Source organism: Macaca thibetana, chromosome 4 (genome assembly GCF_024542745.1).
Source record: "Macaca thibetana thibetana isolate TM-01 chromosome 4, ASM2454274v1, whole genome shotgun sequence".
Classification (NCBI taxonomy): Eukaryota; Metazoa; Chordata; class Mammalia; order Primates; family Cercopithecidae; genus Macaca; species Macaca thibetana.
Genome location: NC_065581.1, coordinates 30715737 through 30738595, shown reverse-complemented (window position 1 = coordinate 30738595; position 22859 = coordinate 30715737). Strand labels below are relative to the sequence as shown.

At 48.0% G+C, this 22859-nt stretch overlaps 1 protein-coding gene and 1 pseudogene across 1 annotated transcript; both read left to right on the top strand.

Annotated features, from left to right (window-relative positions):
• Positions 1 to 804: 804 nt before the first annotated feature.
• Positions 805 to 19370, top strand: MDC1 (mediator of DNA damage checkpoint 1). The gene is given in 16 exon segments (XM_050788321.1): positions 805 to 1096; positions 4054 to 4192; positions 5047 to 5427; positions 5513 to 5588; positions 5880 to 7360; positions 7511 to 7570; positions 7733 to 7825; positions 10875 to 11666; positions 11778 to 11848; positions 13136 to 14077; positions 14079 to 15737; positions 15821 to 15940; positions 16072 to 16254; positions 16480 to 16605; positions 16694 to 16804; positions 18267 to 19370. Coding segments are annotated over 15 exon segments (6399 nt in total). The 5' UTR covers positions 805 to 1096; positions 4054 to 4056; the 3' UTR covers positions 18435 to 19370.
• A 2303-nt stretch (positions 19371 to 21673) lies between these two features.
• On the top strand, positions 21674 to 22399 carry LOC126953181 (60S ribosomal protein L7-like; annotated as a pseudogene).
• Positions 22400 to 22859: the final 460 nt, after the last annotated feature.

Here is a 22859-nt window from a genome sequence, read left to right as displayed (position 1 = left end):
TGGGTGTGGTGGCGCATGCCTGTAACCCCAGTTACTTGGGAGGCTGAGGCAGGGAGAATCGCTTGAACCCGGGAGGCGGCGGTTGCTGTGAGTCGAGATCGCGGCACTGCACTCCAGCCTAGGCAACAAGAGCTAAACTCCATCTCAAAATAAATAAATTAATTAATTAAAAAATAAAAATAAATGATTTTATCATCCTTCCCTCGCCCCTCGAAAGGTGGGGACAGCCTTTAAGACAGAGTGCAAGCCAGTTTTCTCTGTTCGACTACAGATCTTTAGGATCTTGGATTTATGAAAATGACCTCAAAATGTCCGTCAGAGATGTATTCCCGGGAAGAAATAATATGACTTCTACTACAAACCAAATCAAAAGGAAATGAAATTCCACTGCAACAAGGAGTGAAATGCCACGCCTACGGGCTGACTCCAAACTGCAGCCCCCAGCCACGACTGCAACCCACTTTCATTTCTCGTGAGTCAGCGGACACCATGTCTGGGAGGACCGAGGAAAGGCGCTCTGGCCGTACCGGACACGTCGGACGTCTATGGCAGAGCCCCTCTATCCATCGCCGGCGCTGGCGCAGACTCTCTGGTCGCGGTTTGGAAATCTGCGCGGGAAGTGGGTGGTGGGCGGGCAAGCGGTAGTGGGTTGTCCCTTGGAGCTGCCCAATCGACGTGCATTATTCTGTTGGCACACCGCGGCCTTCAATTACCGTCTTATTAACTGATCTCAGCAGCCTGGTAGACACCTCCCATTTGAGCTGTAAGGGGGCGGGGAGGAGGGGGTGGGGATTTGGGTGTGCCTCTGCTCGACTGGCTGCAGCTGTGAAAGACAGCGGCAGCAGCCAATCAGCAAATCGGCTCTTTTCGGCACACGCACTCGCTCCACCCGGGTCGCGACCGTTACTGGTGGCGCGCGCGGGGACTCAAAGTAGGTGAGTTCTAGGGGCCTCGCCCACGGCTCCCCGGGAGCCATCTTGGTTCCCCCAGAAGGTGGGAGGGGCATGTCTTGGGTGCGACTGGGCGAAGGTGACTTGGAAGTTCGCTTCTCGGACCATAATACTCATCTTTACCTGGCGCCCCGCTCCGAGTTTAGGTATGAAGACACGGAGACGTTGGGCCACAAGGCAACCCACTGAGGTGGGGACCAAAGATGGTGGCTCTTTGAATTGGAGCCAAGCGTGGTGGGCACCCGCTGAGTTGGCCTGTCATAAAGACAGAGTTGACTCTTTGTCCATGGGGCATCCTACTTTCCCTACCTGTCAACAGTTTCCCTTTAGAGTGGCATATTTTCAGGTGAATTCCATTTATGCTATTTTCTTTTCATCTCATTTGTTCCTTCATCAGTAGGCTCGGTGATGAGCCTTCCCGAGGGCAGGGTTGATTTCCTGTTTGGTTCACAGATGTATGCCGAATACTTCAAACAGCTCTAGGTATACCATAACCATTGAATGAATATGATGGACCCCAGGGGAAAGACACAGTTCCCCTAATCCAGTCCTGGAGGTAGGTGTGAAGGCAGAAATGGAAAGTAATGGTTACAGTGTAGCCAGAGATCTTAGGGTAAGCACAAGTCCATTGACCACTGTGGAACAGGCAGGATACACCAGGAACACCAGAAAGCAGGGAAGACACCAGGAAAAGGTTTGCTGAGAAAGTGACATTTGAGGCCGGGCGCGGTGGATCACGCCTGTAATCCCAACACTTTGGGAGGCTAAAGTGGGCGGATCACCTGAGGTCAGAGCTCGAGACCATGGTGAAACCCCGTCTCTACTAAAAATACAAAAATTAGCCAGGCGTGGTGGTGGGCGCCTGTAATCCCAGCTGCTCCGGAGGCTGAGGCAGGAGAATCGCTTGAACCCGGGAGGCAGAGGTTACAGTGAGCTAAGATAGCACCACTGTACTCCAGCCTGGATGACAAAGCGAGATTCTGTCTCAAAAAAAAAAAAAAGTGACATTTGAACTGAATGTTAAAGAATAGGTAGAAGTTGGACCAGAAAACTAGGTGGGAAAAAGCCAAGGAATTGGTCTAAGGCATGAAGATTTGAGGGGACAAGAACAGTGTGTTCGAAGACTGGGGAAAAAGTCTGGCTGAACCATAGGCTTTTGCAGGTGAGGGGCAGGCATTACAAGATGTGAATTTCAGATCATGGAGAGTCTTGTTAAGGAGTTTAGATTTTATTCTGTGTGCATGAAAAACCATCAGAAGATTTTAGAGGAGAGACATTACCTGGGTGATCTGGGGCATATCTTAACGTTATATACGCTTATATATGTTTCAAGGAGATCTGAAAATCTTAACCCAGCTATGTTGCAGTTTCTTTATCTGAAGAAATGGAAGATAATAATACCTACTTTACAAGGTTCTTGTGAAGATTAAATGAGTCAGAGTCAATATAAAGTAATTAGAACAGTGCTTGACACATAGGAAGCCTCTATATATGTCATCTTTTGTTATCATTTTTTGCAGTTGCATCTGATCATACTGAGGTGGTCTGGTAAAGTATAAAAAGCATGGGCTAAAAAAGAAAGAAAAACAACCGGGAACAGTGGCTCACGCTTGTAATCCCAGCACTTTGGGAGGGCAAGGTGGGCAGATCACCTGAGGTCAAGAGTTCGAGTCCACCCTGGCCAATATGGCAAAACCCCGTCTCTTCTAAAAATATAAAAATTAGCTGTGCGTGGCAGCTCGTGCCTGTAGTCCCAGCTACTTGGGAGGCTGAGGCAGGAGAATGGCTTGAACCCAAGAGACAGAGGTTGCAGAGAGCCAAGATTGTGCCACTGCACTTCAGCCTGGGCGACAGAGAGCAAGACTCCGTCTCAAAAAAAAAAAAAAAGGAGAAAGACAAAAAGAAGCATGGGTTTTGCAGCCAGAAGCACATTTATTCTTGTTCACTTAACCTGCTGGGATATCCTGAGCAAACTATTGAATATATGTTTAGTATTAGTTTCCTAAATGCCTGCCTCATGTCTACTATGCCTGACCATAAGACAATGCCCAACACATGCTTGGCATGTGTTAGCAAAATAGCATTTTTCAAATTGTGGGTTGCAATCCAGTAGTGGATAGTGAAATCAATTTAGTAGGTTACAAATCAGCATTTAAAATATGTAGAACAGAAAAAAATAGAATGAAATATATCAGTATATTGTACATAGTAAGGATAAACATTGTCTCTTTCTCCAAACTTGTTTCTATAAACAAGCACATGTTTTTACCTATTTGTGTACTTGGGACATTACAATATTACTTTTTTTTTTTTTTTTTTGAGATGGAGTTTCACTCTTGTTGCCCAGGCTGGAGTGCAATGGCATGATCTCAGCTCACCGCAACCTCCACGTCCTGGGTTCAAGCGATTCTTCTGCCTCAGCCTCCCAACTAACTGGGATTACAGGCATAAGCCACCATGCCCAGCTAATTTTTGTATTTTTAGTAGAGACAGAGTTTCTCCATGTTGGTCATGCTGGTCTCGAACTCCTGACCTCAAGTGATATGCCTTTCTCAGCCTAGCAAAGTGTTGGGATTACAGGCGTGAGCCACCACACCTGGCCTACAATATTTCTTGTTCTGCATCATGGTCAAACTGTTTTAAGGGCCGGACCCAGTGGCTCACACCTGTAATCCCATCACTTTGGTGGACCAAGGCAGGCGAATCACTTGTGGTCAGGAGTTCAAGATGAAACCTAGCCAACATGGTGAAACTCCATCTCTACTAAAAATACAAAAATTAGCCAGGCGTGGTGGCAGGTGCCTGTAATCCCAGCTATTCAGGAGGCTGAGGTGAGAGAATTGCTTGAACCCGGGAGGCAGAGGTTGCAGTGGGCCCAAGATCTTACCACTGCACTCCAGCCTGGGGAACAGAACAAGACTCTCTCAAAAAAAAAAAAAAATGTTTTAAGTGCTTCAGAAGGTTAACAACAGAAAGATTGGTGGAAAGAGAAGCATCAACATTCATAATGATCCAGTTTACCCCCCAGTTTTCAGTCTGATAACTCTGATGTTGTTTGTGTGAACCAATAATGAGGATAATTGATAATGTGTATCCTTCCCAGATCATGGAGGACACCCAGGCTATTGACTGGGATGTTGAAGAAGAGGAGGAGACAGAGCAATCCAGTGAATCCTTGAGGTGTAATGTGGAGCCAGTAGGGCGGCTACATATCTTTAGTGGTGCCCATGGACCAGAAAAAGGTCAGAGGGTATTGGATGCTCAAGTATAGATATAGGTCTTTTATTTTTGTGGGAAGGTATTTGGAGGGTTGCAAGAAGCTTATGTATGTTTCAATGAGATATGAATTTTTCTTTTTGTATGAATGGAGGAGATGGGGCCGATTGAGTTGATTGTTGTAGGCTACTGCCCTGGACTCACTAGAAGTGATTTTACTTTGATAAGAGAAGATTAAGAGATTGAAATGAAGTTTGGTGCAGTGACTCACACCTGTATTTCCAGGGCTTTGAGAGTCCAAGGCGGAATGATCACTTGAGACTAGGAGTTAGAGACCAGCCTGGGTAGCATGGCAAGACCCTGTCTCTACAAAAAAATTTTAAAATTAGCCAGGTGTGGTGGTTCATTGCACATCTGTAGTCCCACCTACTTGGGAGGCTGAGCCAGGATGATCGCTTGAACCCAGGAGTTCAAGATTGCACTGATCTATGATCATGCCACTGTATTCCAGCCTGGGTGACAGAATGAGACCCTGTCTCAAAAAAAATAATAAATAAAATCCAATTGTGTGCTCTGGAGATGGATGGTAGTGATGATTGCACAACAATGTGAATGCACTTAATGCCACTGAACTGTACACTTAAAATTATTAAGATGATACATTTTGTGTTATGTATATTTTATAACAGTAAAAAAAAAATCCATTGTGGATGGATGGGGTATCACATACACTTTTTCAGTGCCTGGATGTCCTAGGGCCTTCTATTTTTCTAATGCATACGGAGGCCTTGAGTGAGTAGTAGAGTACCTAATAGGCACTTTTTCCTAATGACAGGCCAGGACTCTGACCCTGGAACTCACCTGCCTCTCTAATTCTTAGATTTCCCATTACACCTCGGGAAGAATGTGGTAGGCCGAATGCCTGACTGCTCTGTGGCCCTGCCCTTTCCATCTATCTCCAAACAACATGCAGAGATTGAAATCTTAGCCTGGGACAAGGCACCTATCCTCCGAGACTGTGGGAGCCTTAATGGTACTCAAATCCTGAGACCTCCTAAGGTTTTGAGCCCTGGGGTGAGTCACCGTCTGAGGGACCAGGAATTGATTCTCTTTGCTGACTTGCTCTGCCAGTACCATCGCCTGGATGTCTCTCTGCCCTTTGTCTCCCGGGGCCCTCTGACTGTAGAAGAGACACCCAGGGTACAGGGAGGAACTCAACCCCAGAGGCTTCTGTTAGCTGAGGACTCAGAGGAGGAAGTAGGTAAGTTTGTATATTGGCAGGGTGAACGAGGAGACAGGAATAATGAGTGTACAATTGTCAACTTACTCTTTTCTGTTCTTGACAGATTTTCTTTCTGAAAGGCATGTGGTAAAAAAATCAAGGACCACATCTTCCCCCGTGGCAATGATAGTTCCAGAGAGGTGAGTGCCAAAGAGTCAGACACCTGAGTCTTCAAAATGAGGAAGAACCAGGGGCTAGAGGATCAATCTCTAAAAGAGATGATTATCATGAGAGTTGGGGCTGGGGAACCATACATATTCATTCACTCAGCTGAATGTTCATGGAGCACCTCTGATGTGCCAAGTGGAAAACAAATTGGAAACAGAAGAAGAAATACTACCTTGTGTCTCCCCTCAAGGAGCTCACAGTTGAGTTGAGGTATCCCTTCCAGGGAAGTAAATTCTATCGACTCTCTTTTCTTCCCTTCACAGTGATGAAGAGGGGCATTCCCCTGTCCTAGGTGGCCCTGGGCCGCCTTTTGCCTTCAATTTGAACAGTGACACAGATGCGGAAGAAGGTCAGCAATCAGCCACAGAGGAGGCCTCCTCAGCTGCCAGAAGAGGTGCTACTATAGAGGCAGAGCAGTCTGAAGCTGAAGTTGTAACTGAAATCCAGCTTGAAAAGGATCAGCCTTCAGTGAAGGAGAGGGACAATGACACAAAAGTCAAGAGGGGTGCAGGGAATGGGGTGGTTCCAGCTGGGATGATTCTGGAGAGGAGCCAACCTCCTGGAGAGGACAGTGACACAGATGTGGATGATGACAGCAGGCCTCCTGGAAGGCCAGCTGAGGTCCATTTGGAAAGGGCTCAGCCTTTTGGCTTCATCGACAGCGACACCGATGCGGAAGAAGAGGGGATTCCAGCAACCCCAGTTGTCGTTCCTATGAAGAAGAGGAAGATCTTTCATGGAGTTGGTACAAGGGGTCCTGGAGCACCAGGCCTGTCCCATCTGCAGGAGAGCCAGGCTGGTAGTGATACAGATGTGGAGGAAGGCAAGGCCCCACAGGCTGTCCCTCTGGAGAAAAGCCAAGCTTCCATGGTTATCAACAGTGATACAGATGATGAGGAAGAAGTCTCAGCAGCGCTGACTTTGGCACGTCTGAAAGAGAGCCAGCCTGCTGTATGGAACAGAGATGCAGAAGAGGACATGGCCCACCATGCGGTCCTTCTCCAGCGAAGCCAAACCACCACTGGGAGAGACAGTGACACAGATGTGGAGGAGGAAGAGCTCCCAGTGGAAAATAAACAAACTGTCCCCAAGGCTCACACAAAGATTAGAGCCCTTGTTAGAGCACATTCAGAAAAGGACCAACCTCCTTTTGGGGACAGTGATGACAGTGTGGAAGCAGATAAAAGCTCACCTGGGATCCACCTGGAAAGAAGCCAAGCCTCCATCACAGTGGACATCAACACACAAGTGGAGGAGGAAGTCCCGCCAGGGTCAGCCATTGTACATATGAAGAAGCATCAGGTGTCTATGGAGGGGACACATCAAACAGATGTGAAAGCAGACGGGGGACCAGCAAAGCTGCTTGTGGTATCTCTAGAGGAAGCCTCGCCTCCACATGGGGACTGTGAAATAGATGCAGAGGAGGGCACCTCCTTAGCAGCCTCAGCAGTTGCAGATGTAAGAAAGAGCCAGCTTCCAGCAGAAGGGGATGCTGGGGCAGAGTGGACTGCAGCTTGTCTTAAGCAGGAGAGAGCTTATGAGGTGGGGGCCCAGGGTGGGTCACCTGTGGCACAAGTGGAGCAGGACCTCCCTACCTCAAGAGAGAACCTCACAGATCTGGTGGTGGACACAGACACTCCAGGGGAATCCACCCAGCCACAGAGAGAGGGAGCCCAGGTCCCCACAGGAAGGGAGAGAGAACAACATGTGGGTAGGACCAAGGACTCTGAAGACAACTGTGATGGTAAGTGCTGGCCTGCCTTCCTTGACCTCTGAAATAAACCAGGGTTCTAACAGTTGGGGTTGGGGAGAGAAAGGTAGAGATTATTTAAGGAGTTTAGTGTCAGGTATGATTTTTTTTTTTTTTAATTATCTAATATTCCTCCCCTACCAGATTCTGAAGATCCGGACCTACAAGCTACCCAATGCTTTCTGGAAAATCAGGGCCTGGAAGGTGAGGACTTCTGTGTTATTTGAATCCTGTACCAGTGGGAGCTGGGAGATTAGACTGGTGGTCCTTGAAGGGTAAAGGCTAGTGTGGGTAGGGTAGGAGACCAGGAATCAGACCCTGCAGTAGTGTGGAGGAGATGTACTTAGGTCATCTTTTCCTATACAGCAGTCCAGAGCATGGAGGATGAACCTACCCAGGCCTTCATGTTGACTCCACCCCAAGAACTTGGCCCTTCCCATTGCAGCTTCCAGACAACAGGTACAAGAAACTCTTACCTCCTCTGTGCCCCCAATTTTGCATTCTCTTTTTTTTTTTTCCTTTGTCACTCAGGCTGGAGTGCAGTGGCGCCGTCTCAGCTCACTGTAACCTCCACCTCCCAGGCGGTATCTCTTCCTTCAGCTTCCCAAGTAGCTGGGAATACAGCCGCCTGTCACCATGCTTGGCTAATTTTTTTGTATTTTTAGTAGAGACAGGGTTTCACCATGTTGGCCAGGCTGGTCTCAAACCCTTGACCTCAAGTGATCCGTCTGCCTCAGCCTCCCAAAATGCTAGGATTGCAGGCGTGAGCCACTGCGCCCGGCCTGCATTCTTTCTTGATTTGCCTTCCTACATGTTTCTTTCATACTCTGATGACAATCAACCCTCTGTATATGCGAGTTTGCATCCGTGAATTCAACCAGCTACAGACTGAAAATATTTAGGGACTGGCCTGGACAACAGAGAGAGACCTGGTCTCCACAAAAATGAAAAAATTAGCCCAGCATAGTAGTGAGCACCTGTAGTCCCAGCTACATGGGAGGCCAGGATGGGAGGTTCACTTGAGCCCAGCCTGGGCAATAGCCTTTCCCTCAACCCCCACCCCCAATGTCTCTTAAAAAAAACCACATTATTACATCACTATTCACAGTAGGCAAGATATGCAACCAAACTAAATGTCCATCAACAGATGAATGTATAAAGAAAATGTAGGCCGGGGTCGGGCACAGTGGCTCATGCCTCTAATCCCAGCACTTTGGGAGGACAAGGTAGGCAGATCACCCGAGGTCAAGAGTTTGAGAACACCTTGACCAACATGCAGAAACCCCGTCTCTACTAAAAATACAAAATTAGCTGGGTGTGGTGGTGCATGCCCATAATCCCAGCTACTCAGGAGGCTGAGTCACGAGAATCCCTTGAACCTGGGAGGCGGAGGTTGTGGTGAGCTGAGATTGTGCCATCACACTCCAGCCTGGGCAACAAGAGTGAAACTCTGTCTCAAAAACAACAGAAAGAAAAGAAAACGTAGGCGGGGCACAGTGCCTAATGCCTGTGATCTCAGCACTTTGGGAGGCCGAAGTGGGCGGATCACATGAGGTCAGGAGTTTGAGACCAGCCTGGCCAACATGGTGAAACCGTGTCTCTACTAAAAATACAAAAATTAGCTGGGCATGGTGGCAGGTGCCTGTAGTCTCAGCTACTCAGGAGGCTGAAGCAGGAGACTCATTTGAACCCCAGAGGCAGAGGTTGCAGTGAGCCAAGATCACGCCACTGCACTCCAGTATGGGTGACAGAGTGAGACTTCCTCTCAAATAAAAAAAGAAAATGTGTATATAGACTGGGTGCGGTGGCTCAAAATACAAAAATTAGCTGGGCATGGTGGCATGCACTTGTAGTCTTAGCTACTCGGGAGGCTGAGATGGGAGGATTGCTGGAGCCTAAGACACAGAGATTGCAGTGAGCTGAGATCACGCCACTGCACTCCAAACTGGGCGACAGAGCAAGACTCAATCTAAAAAAGAAAATGTGTTTATATACACAATGGAACAGTATTCAGCCACAAAAGAGAATGAAATCCTGTCATCTACAGCAACATGGATGAACCCTGAGGACATTATGTTAAGTGAAATAAGTTGGCACAGAAAGACAAATATTGCACGCTCACTCATGTGGCAGCTAAAAACATGGATCTCATGGAAGTAGAGAGTAGAATGATGGTTACCAAAGGCTGGGAAGGGTAGAGGGACCGGATGCATAAAGAGGTTGGTTAATGGATAGAAAAATACAGTCAAGATTGAATGAATAAGTTCTAGTATTCAGTTCCACAGTAGGGTTACTATAGTTAATAATTTATTGTATATTTCAAAATAGCTAGAAGAGATTTGATATGTTTCCAATACAAAGAAATGGTAAATGTTTGAGATAGTGGATATCCCAATTATCTTGGTTTTATCATTGTACACTGTATGCATGAGTCAAAATAGCACAGGTACCCCATAAATATGTACCATTATTATGTGTCGATGAAAAAGAAAATGTGGTATATATACACAGTGGAATACTATTCAGCCTTTAAAAAGTAAGAAATTCCAGCCAAGCATGGTGGCTCACACCAGTAATCCCAGCACTTTGGGAGGCTAGGATGGGCGGATCACTTGAGTCCAAGAGTTCAAGACCAAGCCCCATATCTACAACAAATACAAAAAATTAGCCGGGCGCATTGGCACATGCTATAGTCCCAGCTACTCAGGAGGCTGAGGTGAGAGGATCTCCTGAGCCCAGCAGTTGGAAGTTGCAGTGAGCCAACATCATGCCACTGCACTCCAGCCTGGGTGACAGAGTGAGACTGTGTCTCAAAAAGAAAAAGAGACTATTCAGGGAACTCTCTTACTAGGCTATGATGTTTTTATTTTTTTATTTTTTTGAGACAGGGTCTCTGTCACTCAGGCTGGAGTGCAGTGGTATGATGAGAGACTATTCAGGGAACTCATATTAGGCTATGATGTTTTTCTTTTTGTTGTTGGGTTTTTTTTTTTTTTTTTTTTTTTTTTGAGACAGGGTCTCTGTCACTCAGGCTGAAGTGCAGTGGTATGATCGCAGCTCACTACAGTCTTGACTTCTGGGGTTCAAATAGTTCTTCTACCTCAACCTCCTGGGTAGCTGAGACTACAGGACTACAGGTCCCTGCCCCCACACCTGGCTAATTTTTTTGTATTTTTTGTAGAGATGGGGTTTTGCCATGTTGTTCAGGCTAGTCTCAAACTCCTGACCTCAAGCAATCCTCATGTCTTGGCCTCCCAAAGTGCTGGGATTACATGTCTGAGCCACCATGCCCGCCCAAGGCTATGACCTTTTTGAGACAAACGTTAAATGTTGTAACTACCACCCTTATTCCCAGCTTTCCTTTAATAACCTGTTCAGATTTATTATTTATGAGTTTATCTAAATCTTTTCTCATCATATTTATTATGTCAACCTGTACTTCCCTTTCCCTCCTCCTCTCCTTTTCTCTCTCTCTCTCCCTCTCTTTCTCTTCCTTCCTCCCTTCCAGGTACCCTAGATGAACCATGGGAGGTCCTGGCTACACAGCCATTCTGTCTGAGAGAGTCTGAGGACTCTGAGACCCAGCCTTTTGACACCCACCTTGAGGCCTATGGACCTTGCCTGTCTCCACCTAGGGCAATACCAGGAGACCAACATCCAGAGAGCCCAGTTCACACAGAGCCAATGGGGATTCAAGGCAGAGGGAGGCAGACTGTGGATAAAGGCATGGGTATACCAAAAGAAACAGCAGAGAGGGTGGGCCCTGAGAGAGGGCCACTGGAGAGAGAAACTGAGAAACTGCTACCGGAAAGACAGACAGATGTGACGGGAGAGGAAGAATTAACCAGGGGGATACAGGACAGAGAACAAAAACAGTTGTTAGCTAGAGACACCCAGAGACAAGAATCTGACAAAAATGGGGAAAGTGCAAGTCCTGAAAGAGATAGGGAGAGTTTGAAGGTAGAAATTGAGACATCCAAGGAAATACAAGAGAAACAAGTACAGAAGCAGACCCTTCCAAGCAAAGCATTTGAGAGAGAAGTAGAGAGACCAGTAGCAGACAGAGAGTGTGAGCCAGCTGAGTTAGAAGAGAAGGTGCCCAAAGTGATCCTGGAGAGAGACGCACAGAGAGGGGAGCCAAAGGGAGGGAGCCAGGACCAGAAAGGGCAGGCCTCCAGCCCAACATCAGAGCCTGGGGTGGGGGCGGGGGACCTTCCGGGACCTACCTCAGCCCCCGTACCTTCTGGGAGCCAGTCAGGTGGAAGGGGATCCCCAGTGAGCCCCAGGAGGCATCAGAAAGGTAAGTGAAGGCAGAGGGGAACTCAAGGTGATACACAGGCCTCATAATAATCAACCCCTGGGCAACCAGCTGCCTGCAACTCAGCCACCTTTGTGTTTATTTTCTGTCTAGGCCTCCTGAATTGCAAGATGCCACCCACTGAGAAGGCTTCCAGGATCGGAGCTGCTGAGAAGGCTTCCAGGGTGAGAGCTGCTTTTTCTACCTCCTACTCCACAAGTCATCTCTATATCCTCTCCAACGCTCCTTCACCTAGCCTCACTTTAATCTATTCCTTTCTCATTATTCAGTTTTCTTCCATTTTTATCACTCCTTGATTGGCTTCTATTCCTTTATCCTCGGCACCCATTGTTTTCCATATCTGTTTCCCAAGTTGTATCTCCTACCTGACTCCGAAGAAAGATCCTTCGTGTTTCTTCTTTCTTTGCCCCAGCCATCCTTTTCATTACCATCATCCATGTGTGGAGAACACTATAGTAGCATTATGGAGACAGGTCCATGGGGAAAAGTAGCTTCCCAGGTATATCCCAGTCTAATGGAGGAGAGATCATAGACAGAAAGGGAAATCCAGTGAGCATATTTTTTTTTTTTTTTTTGAGAAAGAGTTTCGCTCTTTTTACCCAGGCTGGAGTGCAGTGGCGCGATCTCGGCTCACCGCAACCTCCACCTCCCGGGTTCAAGCGATTCTCCTGCCTCAGCCTCCCGAGTAGCTGGGATTACAGGCATGCGCCACCACCCCTGCTAATTTTGTATTTTTAATAGAGACGGGGTTTCTCCATGTTGGTCAGGCTGGTCTTGAACTCCCGACCTCAGGTGATCCACCTGCCTCGGCTTCCCAAAGTGCTGGGATTACAAGCGTGAGCCACCGCGCCCAGCCCAGTGAGCATATTTTTTGTTTTGTTTTTGTTCTTTTTTGAGACAGAGTCTCTCTCTGTCACCCTGGCTGGAGTGTGCAGTGGCGTGATCTTGGCTCACTACAACCTCCAATTCCCGGGTTCAAGTGATTCTCCTGCTGCAGCCTCCCAAGTGGCTGGGACTACATGTGCGTGTCACCACGCCCAGCTAATTTTTATGTGTTTTTTTGAGACAGAGGCTCACTCTGTCACCGAGGCTGGAGTGCAGTGGCGCGATCTTGGCTCACTGCAACCTCTGCCTCCCAGGTTCAAGCGATTCTCCTGCCTCAGCCTCCCAAGTAGCTGGGACTACAGGCACCTGCCAACACACCCGGCTAATTTTTTTTGTATTTTTAGTAGAGACGGGGTTTCACTATGTTGGCCAGGCTGGTCTTGAACTCCTGACCTCGTGATCCACCCACCTTGGCCTCCCAAGGTGCTGGGATTATAGCCGTGAGCCACTACGCCTGGGCGAAATCCAGTAATCCTATCTAACCATAAACAAGTATCAAGAACAGTATCCAAGTTCTATCTCTTTTCTCCACCTCCTCCCCCTCACTTGCTTCTGTTTCTCCCTAGGGCGATCAGGAATCTCCAGATGCTTGTCTGCCTCCTACAGTGCCTGAAGCCTCAGCCCCACCCCAAAAGCCCCTTAACTCTCAGAGCCAGAAACATCTTGCACCTCAGCCCCTTCTTTCTCCCCTTTCACCTTCTATCGAGCCAACCATTCGTAAGACCGGGCAGGATAGGAGTCAGGAAGCTCCAGAGACTCCCTTGTCCTCAGAGCTGGAGCCTTTCCACCCAAAGCCTAAAATCATAACTCGGAAGTCCTCCAGGATGACACCCTTTCCAGCTACCTCTGCTGCCCCTGAGCCCCACCCTTCCACCTCCACAGCCCAGCCAGTCACCCCCAAGCCCACATCTCAGGCCACTAGGAGCAGGACAAATAGGTCCTCTGTCAAGACCCCTGAACCAGTTGTCCCCACAGTCCCTGAGCTCCAGCCTTCCACCTCCACAGACCAGCCTGTCACCTCTGAGCCCACATCTCAGGCTACTAGGGGAAGAAAAAATAGATCCTCTGTCAAGACCCCTGAAGCAGTTGTGCCCACAGCCCTTGAGCTCCACCCTTCCAACTCCACAGATCAACCTGTTACCCCCAAGCCCACATCTCAGGCCACTAGGAGCAGGACAAATAGGTCCTCTGTCAAGACCCCTGAAGCAGTTGTGCCCACAGCCCTTGAGCTCCACCCTTCCAACTCCACAGATCAACCTGTCACCCCCAAGCCCACATCTGAGGCCATTAGGAGCAGGACAAATAGGTCCTCTGTCAAGACCCCTGAACCAGTTGTCCCCACAGTCCCTGAGCTCCAGCCTTCCACCTCCACAGACCAGCCTGTCGCCTCTGAGCCCACATCTCAGGCTACTAGGGGAAGAAAAAATAGATCCTCTGTCAAGACCCCTGAAGCAGTTGTGCCCACAGCCCTTGAGCTCCACCCTTCCAACTCCACAGATCAACCTGTTCACCCCCAAGCCCACATCTCGGACCACTAGGAGCAGGACAAATATGTCCTCTGTCAAGACCCCTGAATCAACTGTCCCTATAGCCCCTGAGCTCCCACCTTCCACCTCCACAGAGCAGCCTGTCATCACTGAGCCCACATATCAGCCTACTAGGGGAAGAAAAAATAGGTCCTCTGTCAAGACCCCTGAAACAGTTGTGGCCACAGCCCCTAAGCTCCAGTCTTCCACCTCCACAGACCAGCCTATCACTCCTGAGCCCACATCTCAGGCCACCAGGGGTAGGACAAATAGGTCCTCTGTCAAGAGCCCTGAAACAGTTCTCCGCACAGCCCCTGAGCTCCAGCCTTCCACCTCCACACACCAGCCAGTCACTGCCAAGCACACATCTCAGGCCACCAGGGGCAGGACAAATAGGTCCTCCGTCAAGACCCCTGAACCAGTTGTCTCCACAGCCCCTGAGCTCCAGCCTTCCACCTCCACACACCAGCCTATTACCCCCGAGCCTACATCTCAGGCTACTAGGGGAAGAACAGATAGAACCTCTGTCAAGACTCCTAAAATAGTTGTGCCCACAGTCCCTGAGCTCCAGGCTTCCACCTCCACAGACCAGCCTGTCACCTCTGAGCCCACATCTCGGACCACTAGGGGAAGAAAAAATAGGTCTTCTGTCAAGACCCCTGAAACAGTTGTGCCCACAGCGCCTGAGCCCCGTCCTACCACCTCCACAGACCAGCCTGTCACCCCCAAGCCCACATCTCGGGCCACTAGGGGCAGGACAAATAGGTCATCTGTCAAGACCCCTGAATTAATTGTCCCTATAGCCCCTGAGTTTCACCCTTCCACCTCCAGAAGCCAGCTTGTCACCCCTGAGCCCACATCTCGGGCCACTAGGGGCAGGAAAAATAGGTCCTCTGTCAAGACCCCTGAACCAGCTGTCCCCACAGCCCCTGAGCTCCATCCTACCACCTCCACAGACCAGCCTGTCACCCCCAAGCCCACATCTAGGGCCACTAGGGGAAGGACAAATAGGTCCTCTGTCAAGACTCCTGAACCAGTTGAACCAGCAGCCTCTGATCTTGAGCCTTTTACCCCCACAGACCAGCCTGTCACCCCTGAGGCCATACCTCAGGGTAGTCAGAGCAAAACACTGAGGTCTTCCACAGTAAGTGCTATGCTAATTCCTACTACCCCTGAATTCCAATCTCCTGTCACCACAGACCAGCCCATTTCCCCTGAGCCTATTCCTCAAGCCAGTTGCATCAAGAGGCAGAGAGCCACTGGGAATCCTGGCTCCCTCACAGCTCCCATTGACCATAAGCCTTGCTCTGCACCCCTGGAACCTAAATCCCGGCCCTCAAGGAACCAAAGATGGGGAGCAGTGAGAGCAGATGAATCCCTTACAGCCATTCCTGAGCCTGCCTCTCCCCAGCTTCTTGATATACCAACTCATGCCTCCCAGATCCAAAAAGTGGAACCAGCAGGTAGATCTAGGTTCACCCCAGAGCTCCAGCCTAAGGCCTCTCAAAACCGCAAGAGGTCTTTAGCTATCATGGATTCACCACCACATCAAAAACAGCCCCAAAGAGGGGAAGTCTCCCAGAAGACAGTGATTATCAAGGAAGAGGAAGAAGATACTGCAGAGAAGCCAGGGAAGGAAGAGGTGAGGAGAGGGCTAGGACCACAAAGCTGGGAAAAATGGCTTTGGGGCTCTGAAACTCCCACCAAGATTTTTCTCAATCTCAGGATGTCATGACTCCAAAACCAGGCAAGAGAAAGAGAGACCAGGCAGAGGAGGAGCCCAACAGAATACCGAACCGCAGCCTCCGACGGACCAAACTTAACCAAGAGTCAACAGCCCCCAAAGTAAGAGACAAGGGCATGAGACTTTGTGGGAGACAGAGATGAGGGGAGGATGCAAGGAGACCTGGAGGATTGTAGAGATGGGTGCTGATGGTGTGGGTTGCTGTGACCACCTCAGGTCAACCCTTCCACAGGTGCTCTTCACAGGAGTGGTGGATGCTCAGGGAGAGCGGGCCGTGCTGGCACTGGGGGGAAGTCTGGCTGGTTCAGCGGCAGAGGCTTCCCACCTGGTCACTGATCGCATCCGCCGGACAGTCAAGTTCCTGTGTGCCCTGGGGCGGGGAATCCCCATTCTCTCCCTGGACTGGCTGCATCAGGTGAGAGGCCAAGGGATGATGACAGACCAATATAGTGGCAAGACTGCTCACGTAGTACCCTAGAAAGTTGTGGAAGGGAAGAGGCGTTACAGGAAGACAGGGGCATTAGTGAGCCAGAAGCCTGAATGATTTAAAAGACATTTTGTGAGCTCTCTCTAAATGCTAGGCAGCAGAGCTGGGTGAGGGGCTGGGCTGAGCTTTGATGCTGACTGCTGCTGTCCTTAGTCCCGCAAGGCCGGTTGCTTCTTACCCCCGGATGAATATGTGGTGACCGACCCTGAGCAAGAGAAGAACTTTGGCTTTAGCCTTCAAGACGCACTGAGTCGGGCTCGGGAGCGAAGGCTGCTGGAGGTGAGAGGCTATCTCTTGACCTGTGCTTCAGCCCTCCCTCCAGTGCTTCCCAACCTACAATACCGTCTCCACCATTTCTTTCTCTTAGGGCTATGAGATCTATGTGACCCCTGGAGTCCAGCCACCACCACCTCAGATGGGAGAGATCATTAGCTGCTGTGGAGGCACATACCTACCCAGCATGCCTCGGTCCTATAAGGTATGCTTAGGATGTTCTGGGTCTGGATGAGGTGGCAGTGGCAGTTAAAGAGGTGGCTGGAATGGCAAAGGTTGGAGGCGAAAAAAATGGAGGTACAGAAAAGAATATAGAGTAGTGAGAGGGTGGGGAAAGGCCTATGGTATAGAAAGGGATAGGAATGAGGGGACAGATCTGCTGATACACCCATATAACAATCACCGAGATTCAGCAGCTTAATTTAGATTATGCTACTTTTGGTCCATCTATCCCTTTTTTCCTTTGATTTTCTTTGCTGAAGTATTTTCTTTCTTTTTATTTTTCTTTATTCTTTCTTTTTTTCCTTTCTCTTTCTTTACTGAAGTATTTTAAAACAAACTGCCAATATTATATTATTTCTTCCTACATACTTAAATATACATCTCTAAGAAATATGTGCATTTTGTTTCATAATCACAATGCCATTATTGATCCTAAACAAAATTAACAGTAGTTTATTGGTCATTTGCTCCCACTCCATTAATAAAATTTCCCCCATTGACTGAAAAATCTCTCTATGCAGTTGTTCAAATCAGGATTCAAATAAAGTCTACATACTGCCACAACTATTATCCTCTTAATTCTCTTTACTCTACAGCATCCCTTAACCCACCCAGCTATTTTTATGCCATCAATTTCCTGCAGAAACTGGGTCACTTGTCCTTTAGAACGTTCCTCAGTGTGGAATTTTGGGTTTGCCTCCTTGTTGCATCATTTATCTTGTTCCTCTGTATTCCATATTTCCTGGAAACTGCAGATAATTGTAAAAGCTTGAATGAATTCAGGTTCATCTTTCTAGCAAGTGTGTTTTTTTTTTTTTTCCTTTTTTTTTTTTGAGACAGAGTCTTGCTCTGTCGCCAGGCTGGAGTACAGTGGAGTAATCTTGGCTTACTACAACCTCCGCCTCCTGGGTTCACACCATTCTCCTGCCTCAGCCTCCTGAATAGCTGGGACTACAGGCGCATGCCACCACACCCAGCTAATTTTTTTTTTTTTTTTTTTTTTTTTTTGAGATGGAGTCTTGCTCTGTCACCCAAGCTAGAGTGCAGTGGCGCAATCTCAGCTCACTGCAAGCTCCACCTCCCGGGTTTACACCATTCTCCTGCCCAGCCTCCCAAGTAACTGGGACTACAGGCGCCTGCCACCACGCCCGGCTAATTTTTTTGTGTTTTTAATAGAGACGGGGTTTCACCGTGTTAGCCAGGATGGTCTCGATCTCCTGACCTCGTGATCTGCCCGCCTCGGCCTCCCAAAGTGGTGGGATTACAGGAGTGAGCCACTGTGCCTGGCCTAGCAAGAGTATTTCATAGACAGTATGCGGTGTGCTTCACTTGGCTTCATATTAGGAGGCATTATTTTAGTGATGCTAAGACTGGTTAGTGGGTCCTGAACCCATTTCTAGGATTCTTTTTCACCCCTGATTTTGTCTTTGCTCTGTCTTCCCTAGCCTCAGAGAGTTGTGATCACATGCCCTCAGGATTTCCCTCGTTGCTCTGTTCCACTGCGTGTTGGGCTGCCCCTCCTCTCACCTGAGTTCCTGCTGACTGGAGTGCTGAAACAGGAAGCCAAGCCAGAGGCCTTTGTCCTTTCCCCTTTGGAGATGTCATCTACCTGAGAACTCCGCTACCCTTTTCCCTCCCAGACCACGAATTAGAAGATATTTGGAAGAAAGAACTCAGGGCGTTAGAAAGGATTGGGGTATATTGATACAACTTGTCCTGGAACATGTGTGGGACCAGAAATCTTTATGAATAAATGAAAAGATAAGGCGTTTGGAAGCCACAGGTGGTTGTTGTTTTTGTTTTGTTGTTTCTTTTTTTTTTTTTTTTTTTTTTTTTTTTGTTGAGACAGAGTCTCGCTTTGTCGCCCAGACTGGAGTGCAGTGGCCGGATCTCAGCTCACTGCAAGCTCCGCCTCCCGGGTTCACGCCATTCTGGGACTACAGACGCCCGCCACCTCGCCCGGCTAGGTTTTTGTATTTTTTAGTAGAGACGGGGTTTCACCGTGTTAGCCAGGATGGTCTCGATCTCCTGACCTTGTGATCCGCCCGTCTCGGCCTCCCAAAGTGCTGGGATTACAGGCTTGAGCCACCGCGCCCGGCCCTGTTGTTTCATTTTTATGGCCATTTTATTTGTAGTTTTTTATTTGTATAGATTTAGGGGATACAAGATTTCTTACATGTATATACTAAATGGCCATTTTAAAATTAGTTTCATGCTCAGATGTCATAAGTGGCAGGTATCTTTAGCTAGACTGTTGTAGTTATTGCTCAATGCCACTCATGGTGTCCTACCTCCTATTTGGAAACCATCTCTATTGTTTTCTTACTGAGATTCTTTGGAGTCAGGAACTTGAAGGGATGCTTGGAGTGAGTAGATTTGAGGGTCCAGTTATGGAGTGCTACTAAAACATTTTCTTCTCTCCTGGCCTCTGGAAGCATCTTTAGCTTTGACTTTGGGCAAGTCTCTGTACTTTTCTGGCCTGCTTTTCCAGGATTTATAAAATTAGAGCTTAGGCTTGACCTCTGTGATAAATAAATATTCACTCTGTGCCTTATGGTGTAGTGTAGTTTTTTAAAATGTCTAGGTCTCAAGACACAAACTTTAAAAAAAAAGTCACGGACTTATATTTAATTCATCATTATTTTCTATTTAGGGCAAATTATAACATTTCTTAAGTTTTTTTTTTTTTTTTTTTTCTTGAGACAGGGTTTCATCTCTGTCACCCAGGCTGGAGTGCAGTGGCACCATCTCAGCTCACTACAACCTCCACCTCCCAGTTCAAGCAGTACTCCCACCTCAGCCTCCTGAGTAGCTAGGACTGCAGGCACACACCACCATGCCTGGCTACTTTTTTTTTTTTTTTTTTTTTTTTTTTTTTTTTTATTGTTTAGTAGAGACGGGGCTCTGTTAAATTTTTGTATTTTTGGTAGAGACGAGGTTTTGTCATGTTGCCCAGGCTGGTCTCTAACTTCTAACCTCAAGTGACACAACCACCTCAGCCTCCTGAGTAGCTGGGATTGCAGGCACATGCCACCACGCCTAGCTAATTTTTGTATTTTTAGTAGAGATGGGGTTTCACCATGTTGGCCAGGCTGGTCTTGAACTCCTGACCTCAGGTGATCCACCTGTCTTGACTTCCCAAAGTGCTGGGATTACAGACATGAGCTACCATGACTGGCTTTTTATTTTTTTGAGACAAGGTCTCACTCTGTTGTCTAGGCTGAAGTCTAGTAGCTTGATGTCAGCTCACTGCAGCCTTGACCTCCTGGGCTCAAAACGATTTTCCTCTCAGCCTCCCAAGTAGCTGGGACCATAGGTGTGTGCCACCATGCCTGGTGAATTTTTGTATTTTTGGTAGAGACAAGGTTTTGTCATGTTGCCCAGGCTGGTCTCTAACTCCTGACCTCAGGTGATCCACTTCAGCCTCCAAAAGTGCTGGGATTACAGGCTTGAGTCACCGTGCCCAGCCAAATTTAAAATGTAAAAGTTGATTACAAGGATGTGGAGAAATTAGAATCCTTATACATTGCTGGTAGGAATATTAGATGGTTCAGCCTTTGTGGTAAGCAGTTTGATGGTTCCTCAAAAAGTTAAACATATGGATGGGCACAGTGGCTCACACATGTAATCCCAGCACTTTGGAGGCCAAGGCGGGCAGATCACTTGAGCTCAGGAGTTCACGACCAGCCTGGGCAACATGACAAAACCTTGTCTCTACCAAAAATACAAAAATTCACCGGGCATGGTGGCACACACCTATGGTCCCAGCTACTTGGGAGGCTGAGAGGAAAATTGAGCCCAGGAGGTCAAGGCTGCAGTGAGCCAACATCAAGCCACTGCACTTCAGCCTGGGCAACAGAGTGAGACCTTGTCTCAGAAAAATAAAAGGCCAGTCATGGTGGCTCATGTCTGTAATCCCAGCACTTTGGGAAGTCAAGACAGGTGGATCATCTGAGGTCAGGAGTTCGAGACCAGCCTGGCCAACATGGTGAAACCCCATCTCTACTAAAAATACAAAAATTAGCCGGTCATGGTGGCAGGCATCTGCAATCCCAGCTACTTGGGAGGCTGAGGCAGAAGAATTGCCAGAACCTGGGAAGTGGAGGTTGCAGTGAGTTGAGATTGTGCCACTGCACTCTGGCCTGGGTGATAGAGCAAGACTCCACCTAAAAAAAAAAAAAAAAAAAAAAAAAAAAAAAAGCCCGGGTGCAGTGGCTCATGCCTGTAATCCTAGCACTTTGGGAGGCTGAGGCGGGTGGATCATGAGGTCAGGAGATAGAGACCATCCTGGCTAACACGGAGAAACTCCAACTCTACTAAAAATATTAAAAATTAGCTAGGCGTGGTGGCGGGCGCCTGTAGTTCCAGCTACTCAGGAGGCTGAGGCAGGAGAATGGCATGAACCCGGGAGGCAGAGCTTGCAGTGAGCTGAGATCGCGCCACTGCACTCTAGCCTGGGCAACAGAGTGAGACTCTGTCTCAAAAAAAAAAAAAAAAAAAAAAGTAATTTTCTGGCTGGAACCGTGTAGGGTGTCGTAAAGAAAAAGGAGAGGGCCAGGGTGTGGTGGCTGACACCTATAATCCCAACATTTTGGGAGGCCGAGGTGGGCAAGTCACCTGAGGTCAGGAGTTCCAGACCAGCCTGACCAATATGACGAAACCTCGTCTCTACTAAAAATACAAAACAAATTAGCCGGGCGTGGTGGCAGGTGACTGTGATCCCAGCTACTCAGGAGGCTGAGGCAGGAGAATTGCTTGAACGCAGGAGGGGGAGGTTGCATTGAGACGAGATCGCGCCATTGCACTCCAGCATGGAAGACAGAGACCCCGTCTCAAAAAAGAAAAAAAAAAGGAAAAAAAGAATGAGGTTCCTGCTATGCCAGAAACCCTTAAAAAGCGAAGGAATTTCCCAGAGTTGAAGATCAAAGGCCTGAGAAAGAAGTTTGCCCAAAAGATGCTTCAAAAGGCAAGGAGGAAACTTATCTATGAAAAAGTGAAACACTATCACAAGAAATATAGGCAGGTATACAGAACTGAAATTCAAACGGCTAGGACGGCCAGAAAAGCTGGCAACTTCTATGTACCTGCAAAACCCAAACTGACATTTGTCATCGGGATCAGTATCAGTGGTGTGAGCCCAAAGGTCCAAAAGGTGTTGAAGCTTCTTCGCCTTTGTCAAATCTTCAATGGAACCTTTGTGAAGCTCAACAAGGCTTCAGTGAACATGCTGAGGATTGTAGAACCATATATGGCATGGGGGTACCCAAATCTGAAGTCAGTAAATGAACTAATCTATCAGCGTGGTTATGGCAAAATCAGTAAGAACCGTATTACTTTGACAGATGATACTGTGATTGCTTGATCTCTGGGTAAATATGGCATCACCTGTATGGAGGATCTGATTCTTGAGATCTATACTGTTGGAAAATGCTTCAAAGAAGCAAATAACTTCCTGTGGCCCTTGAAATTATCCTCTCCACAAGGTGGAATGAAGAAAAAGACCATCCATTTTGTAGAAAGTGGACATGCTGGCAACAGGGAGGACCAGATCAACAGATTTCTTAGAAGAATGAACTAAGGTGTCTACCGTGATTGTTTTTCTAATCTAAGCACTTAAACAGTACCTGCTCTCAAATTGGAGGGAAAAAAAGAAAGTTAAACATGGAATTACCAAATGATCCAGCAATTCTGCTCCTAGGGATACACCCAAAAGAATTTAAATCAGGTGTCCAGGCTGGGTGGGGTGGCTCATGCCTGTAATCCCAGCATTTTGGGAGGCCGAGGCGGGAGGATTGCATGAACCCAGGAGTTCATGGGCAACCAGTCTGGGCAACATGGTAAAACCCTGTGACTACAAAAAATACAAAATGGGCTAGGTGTGGTGGCTCATGCCTGTAATCCTAGCACTTTGGGAGGCGAGGCGGGTAGATCACCTGAGGTCAGGAGTTCAAGACCAACCTGGCCAACAAGGTGAAACCCCATCTCTACTAAAAACTACAAAACTTAGCTGGGTGTGGTGGCTCATGCCTATAATCCCA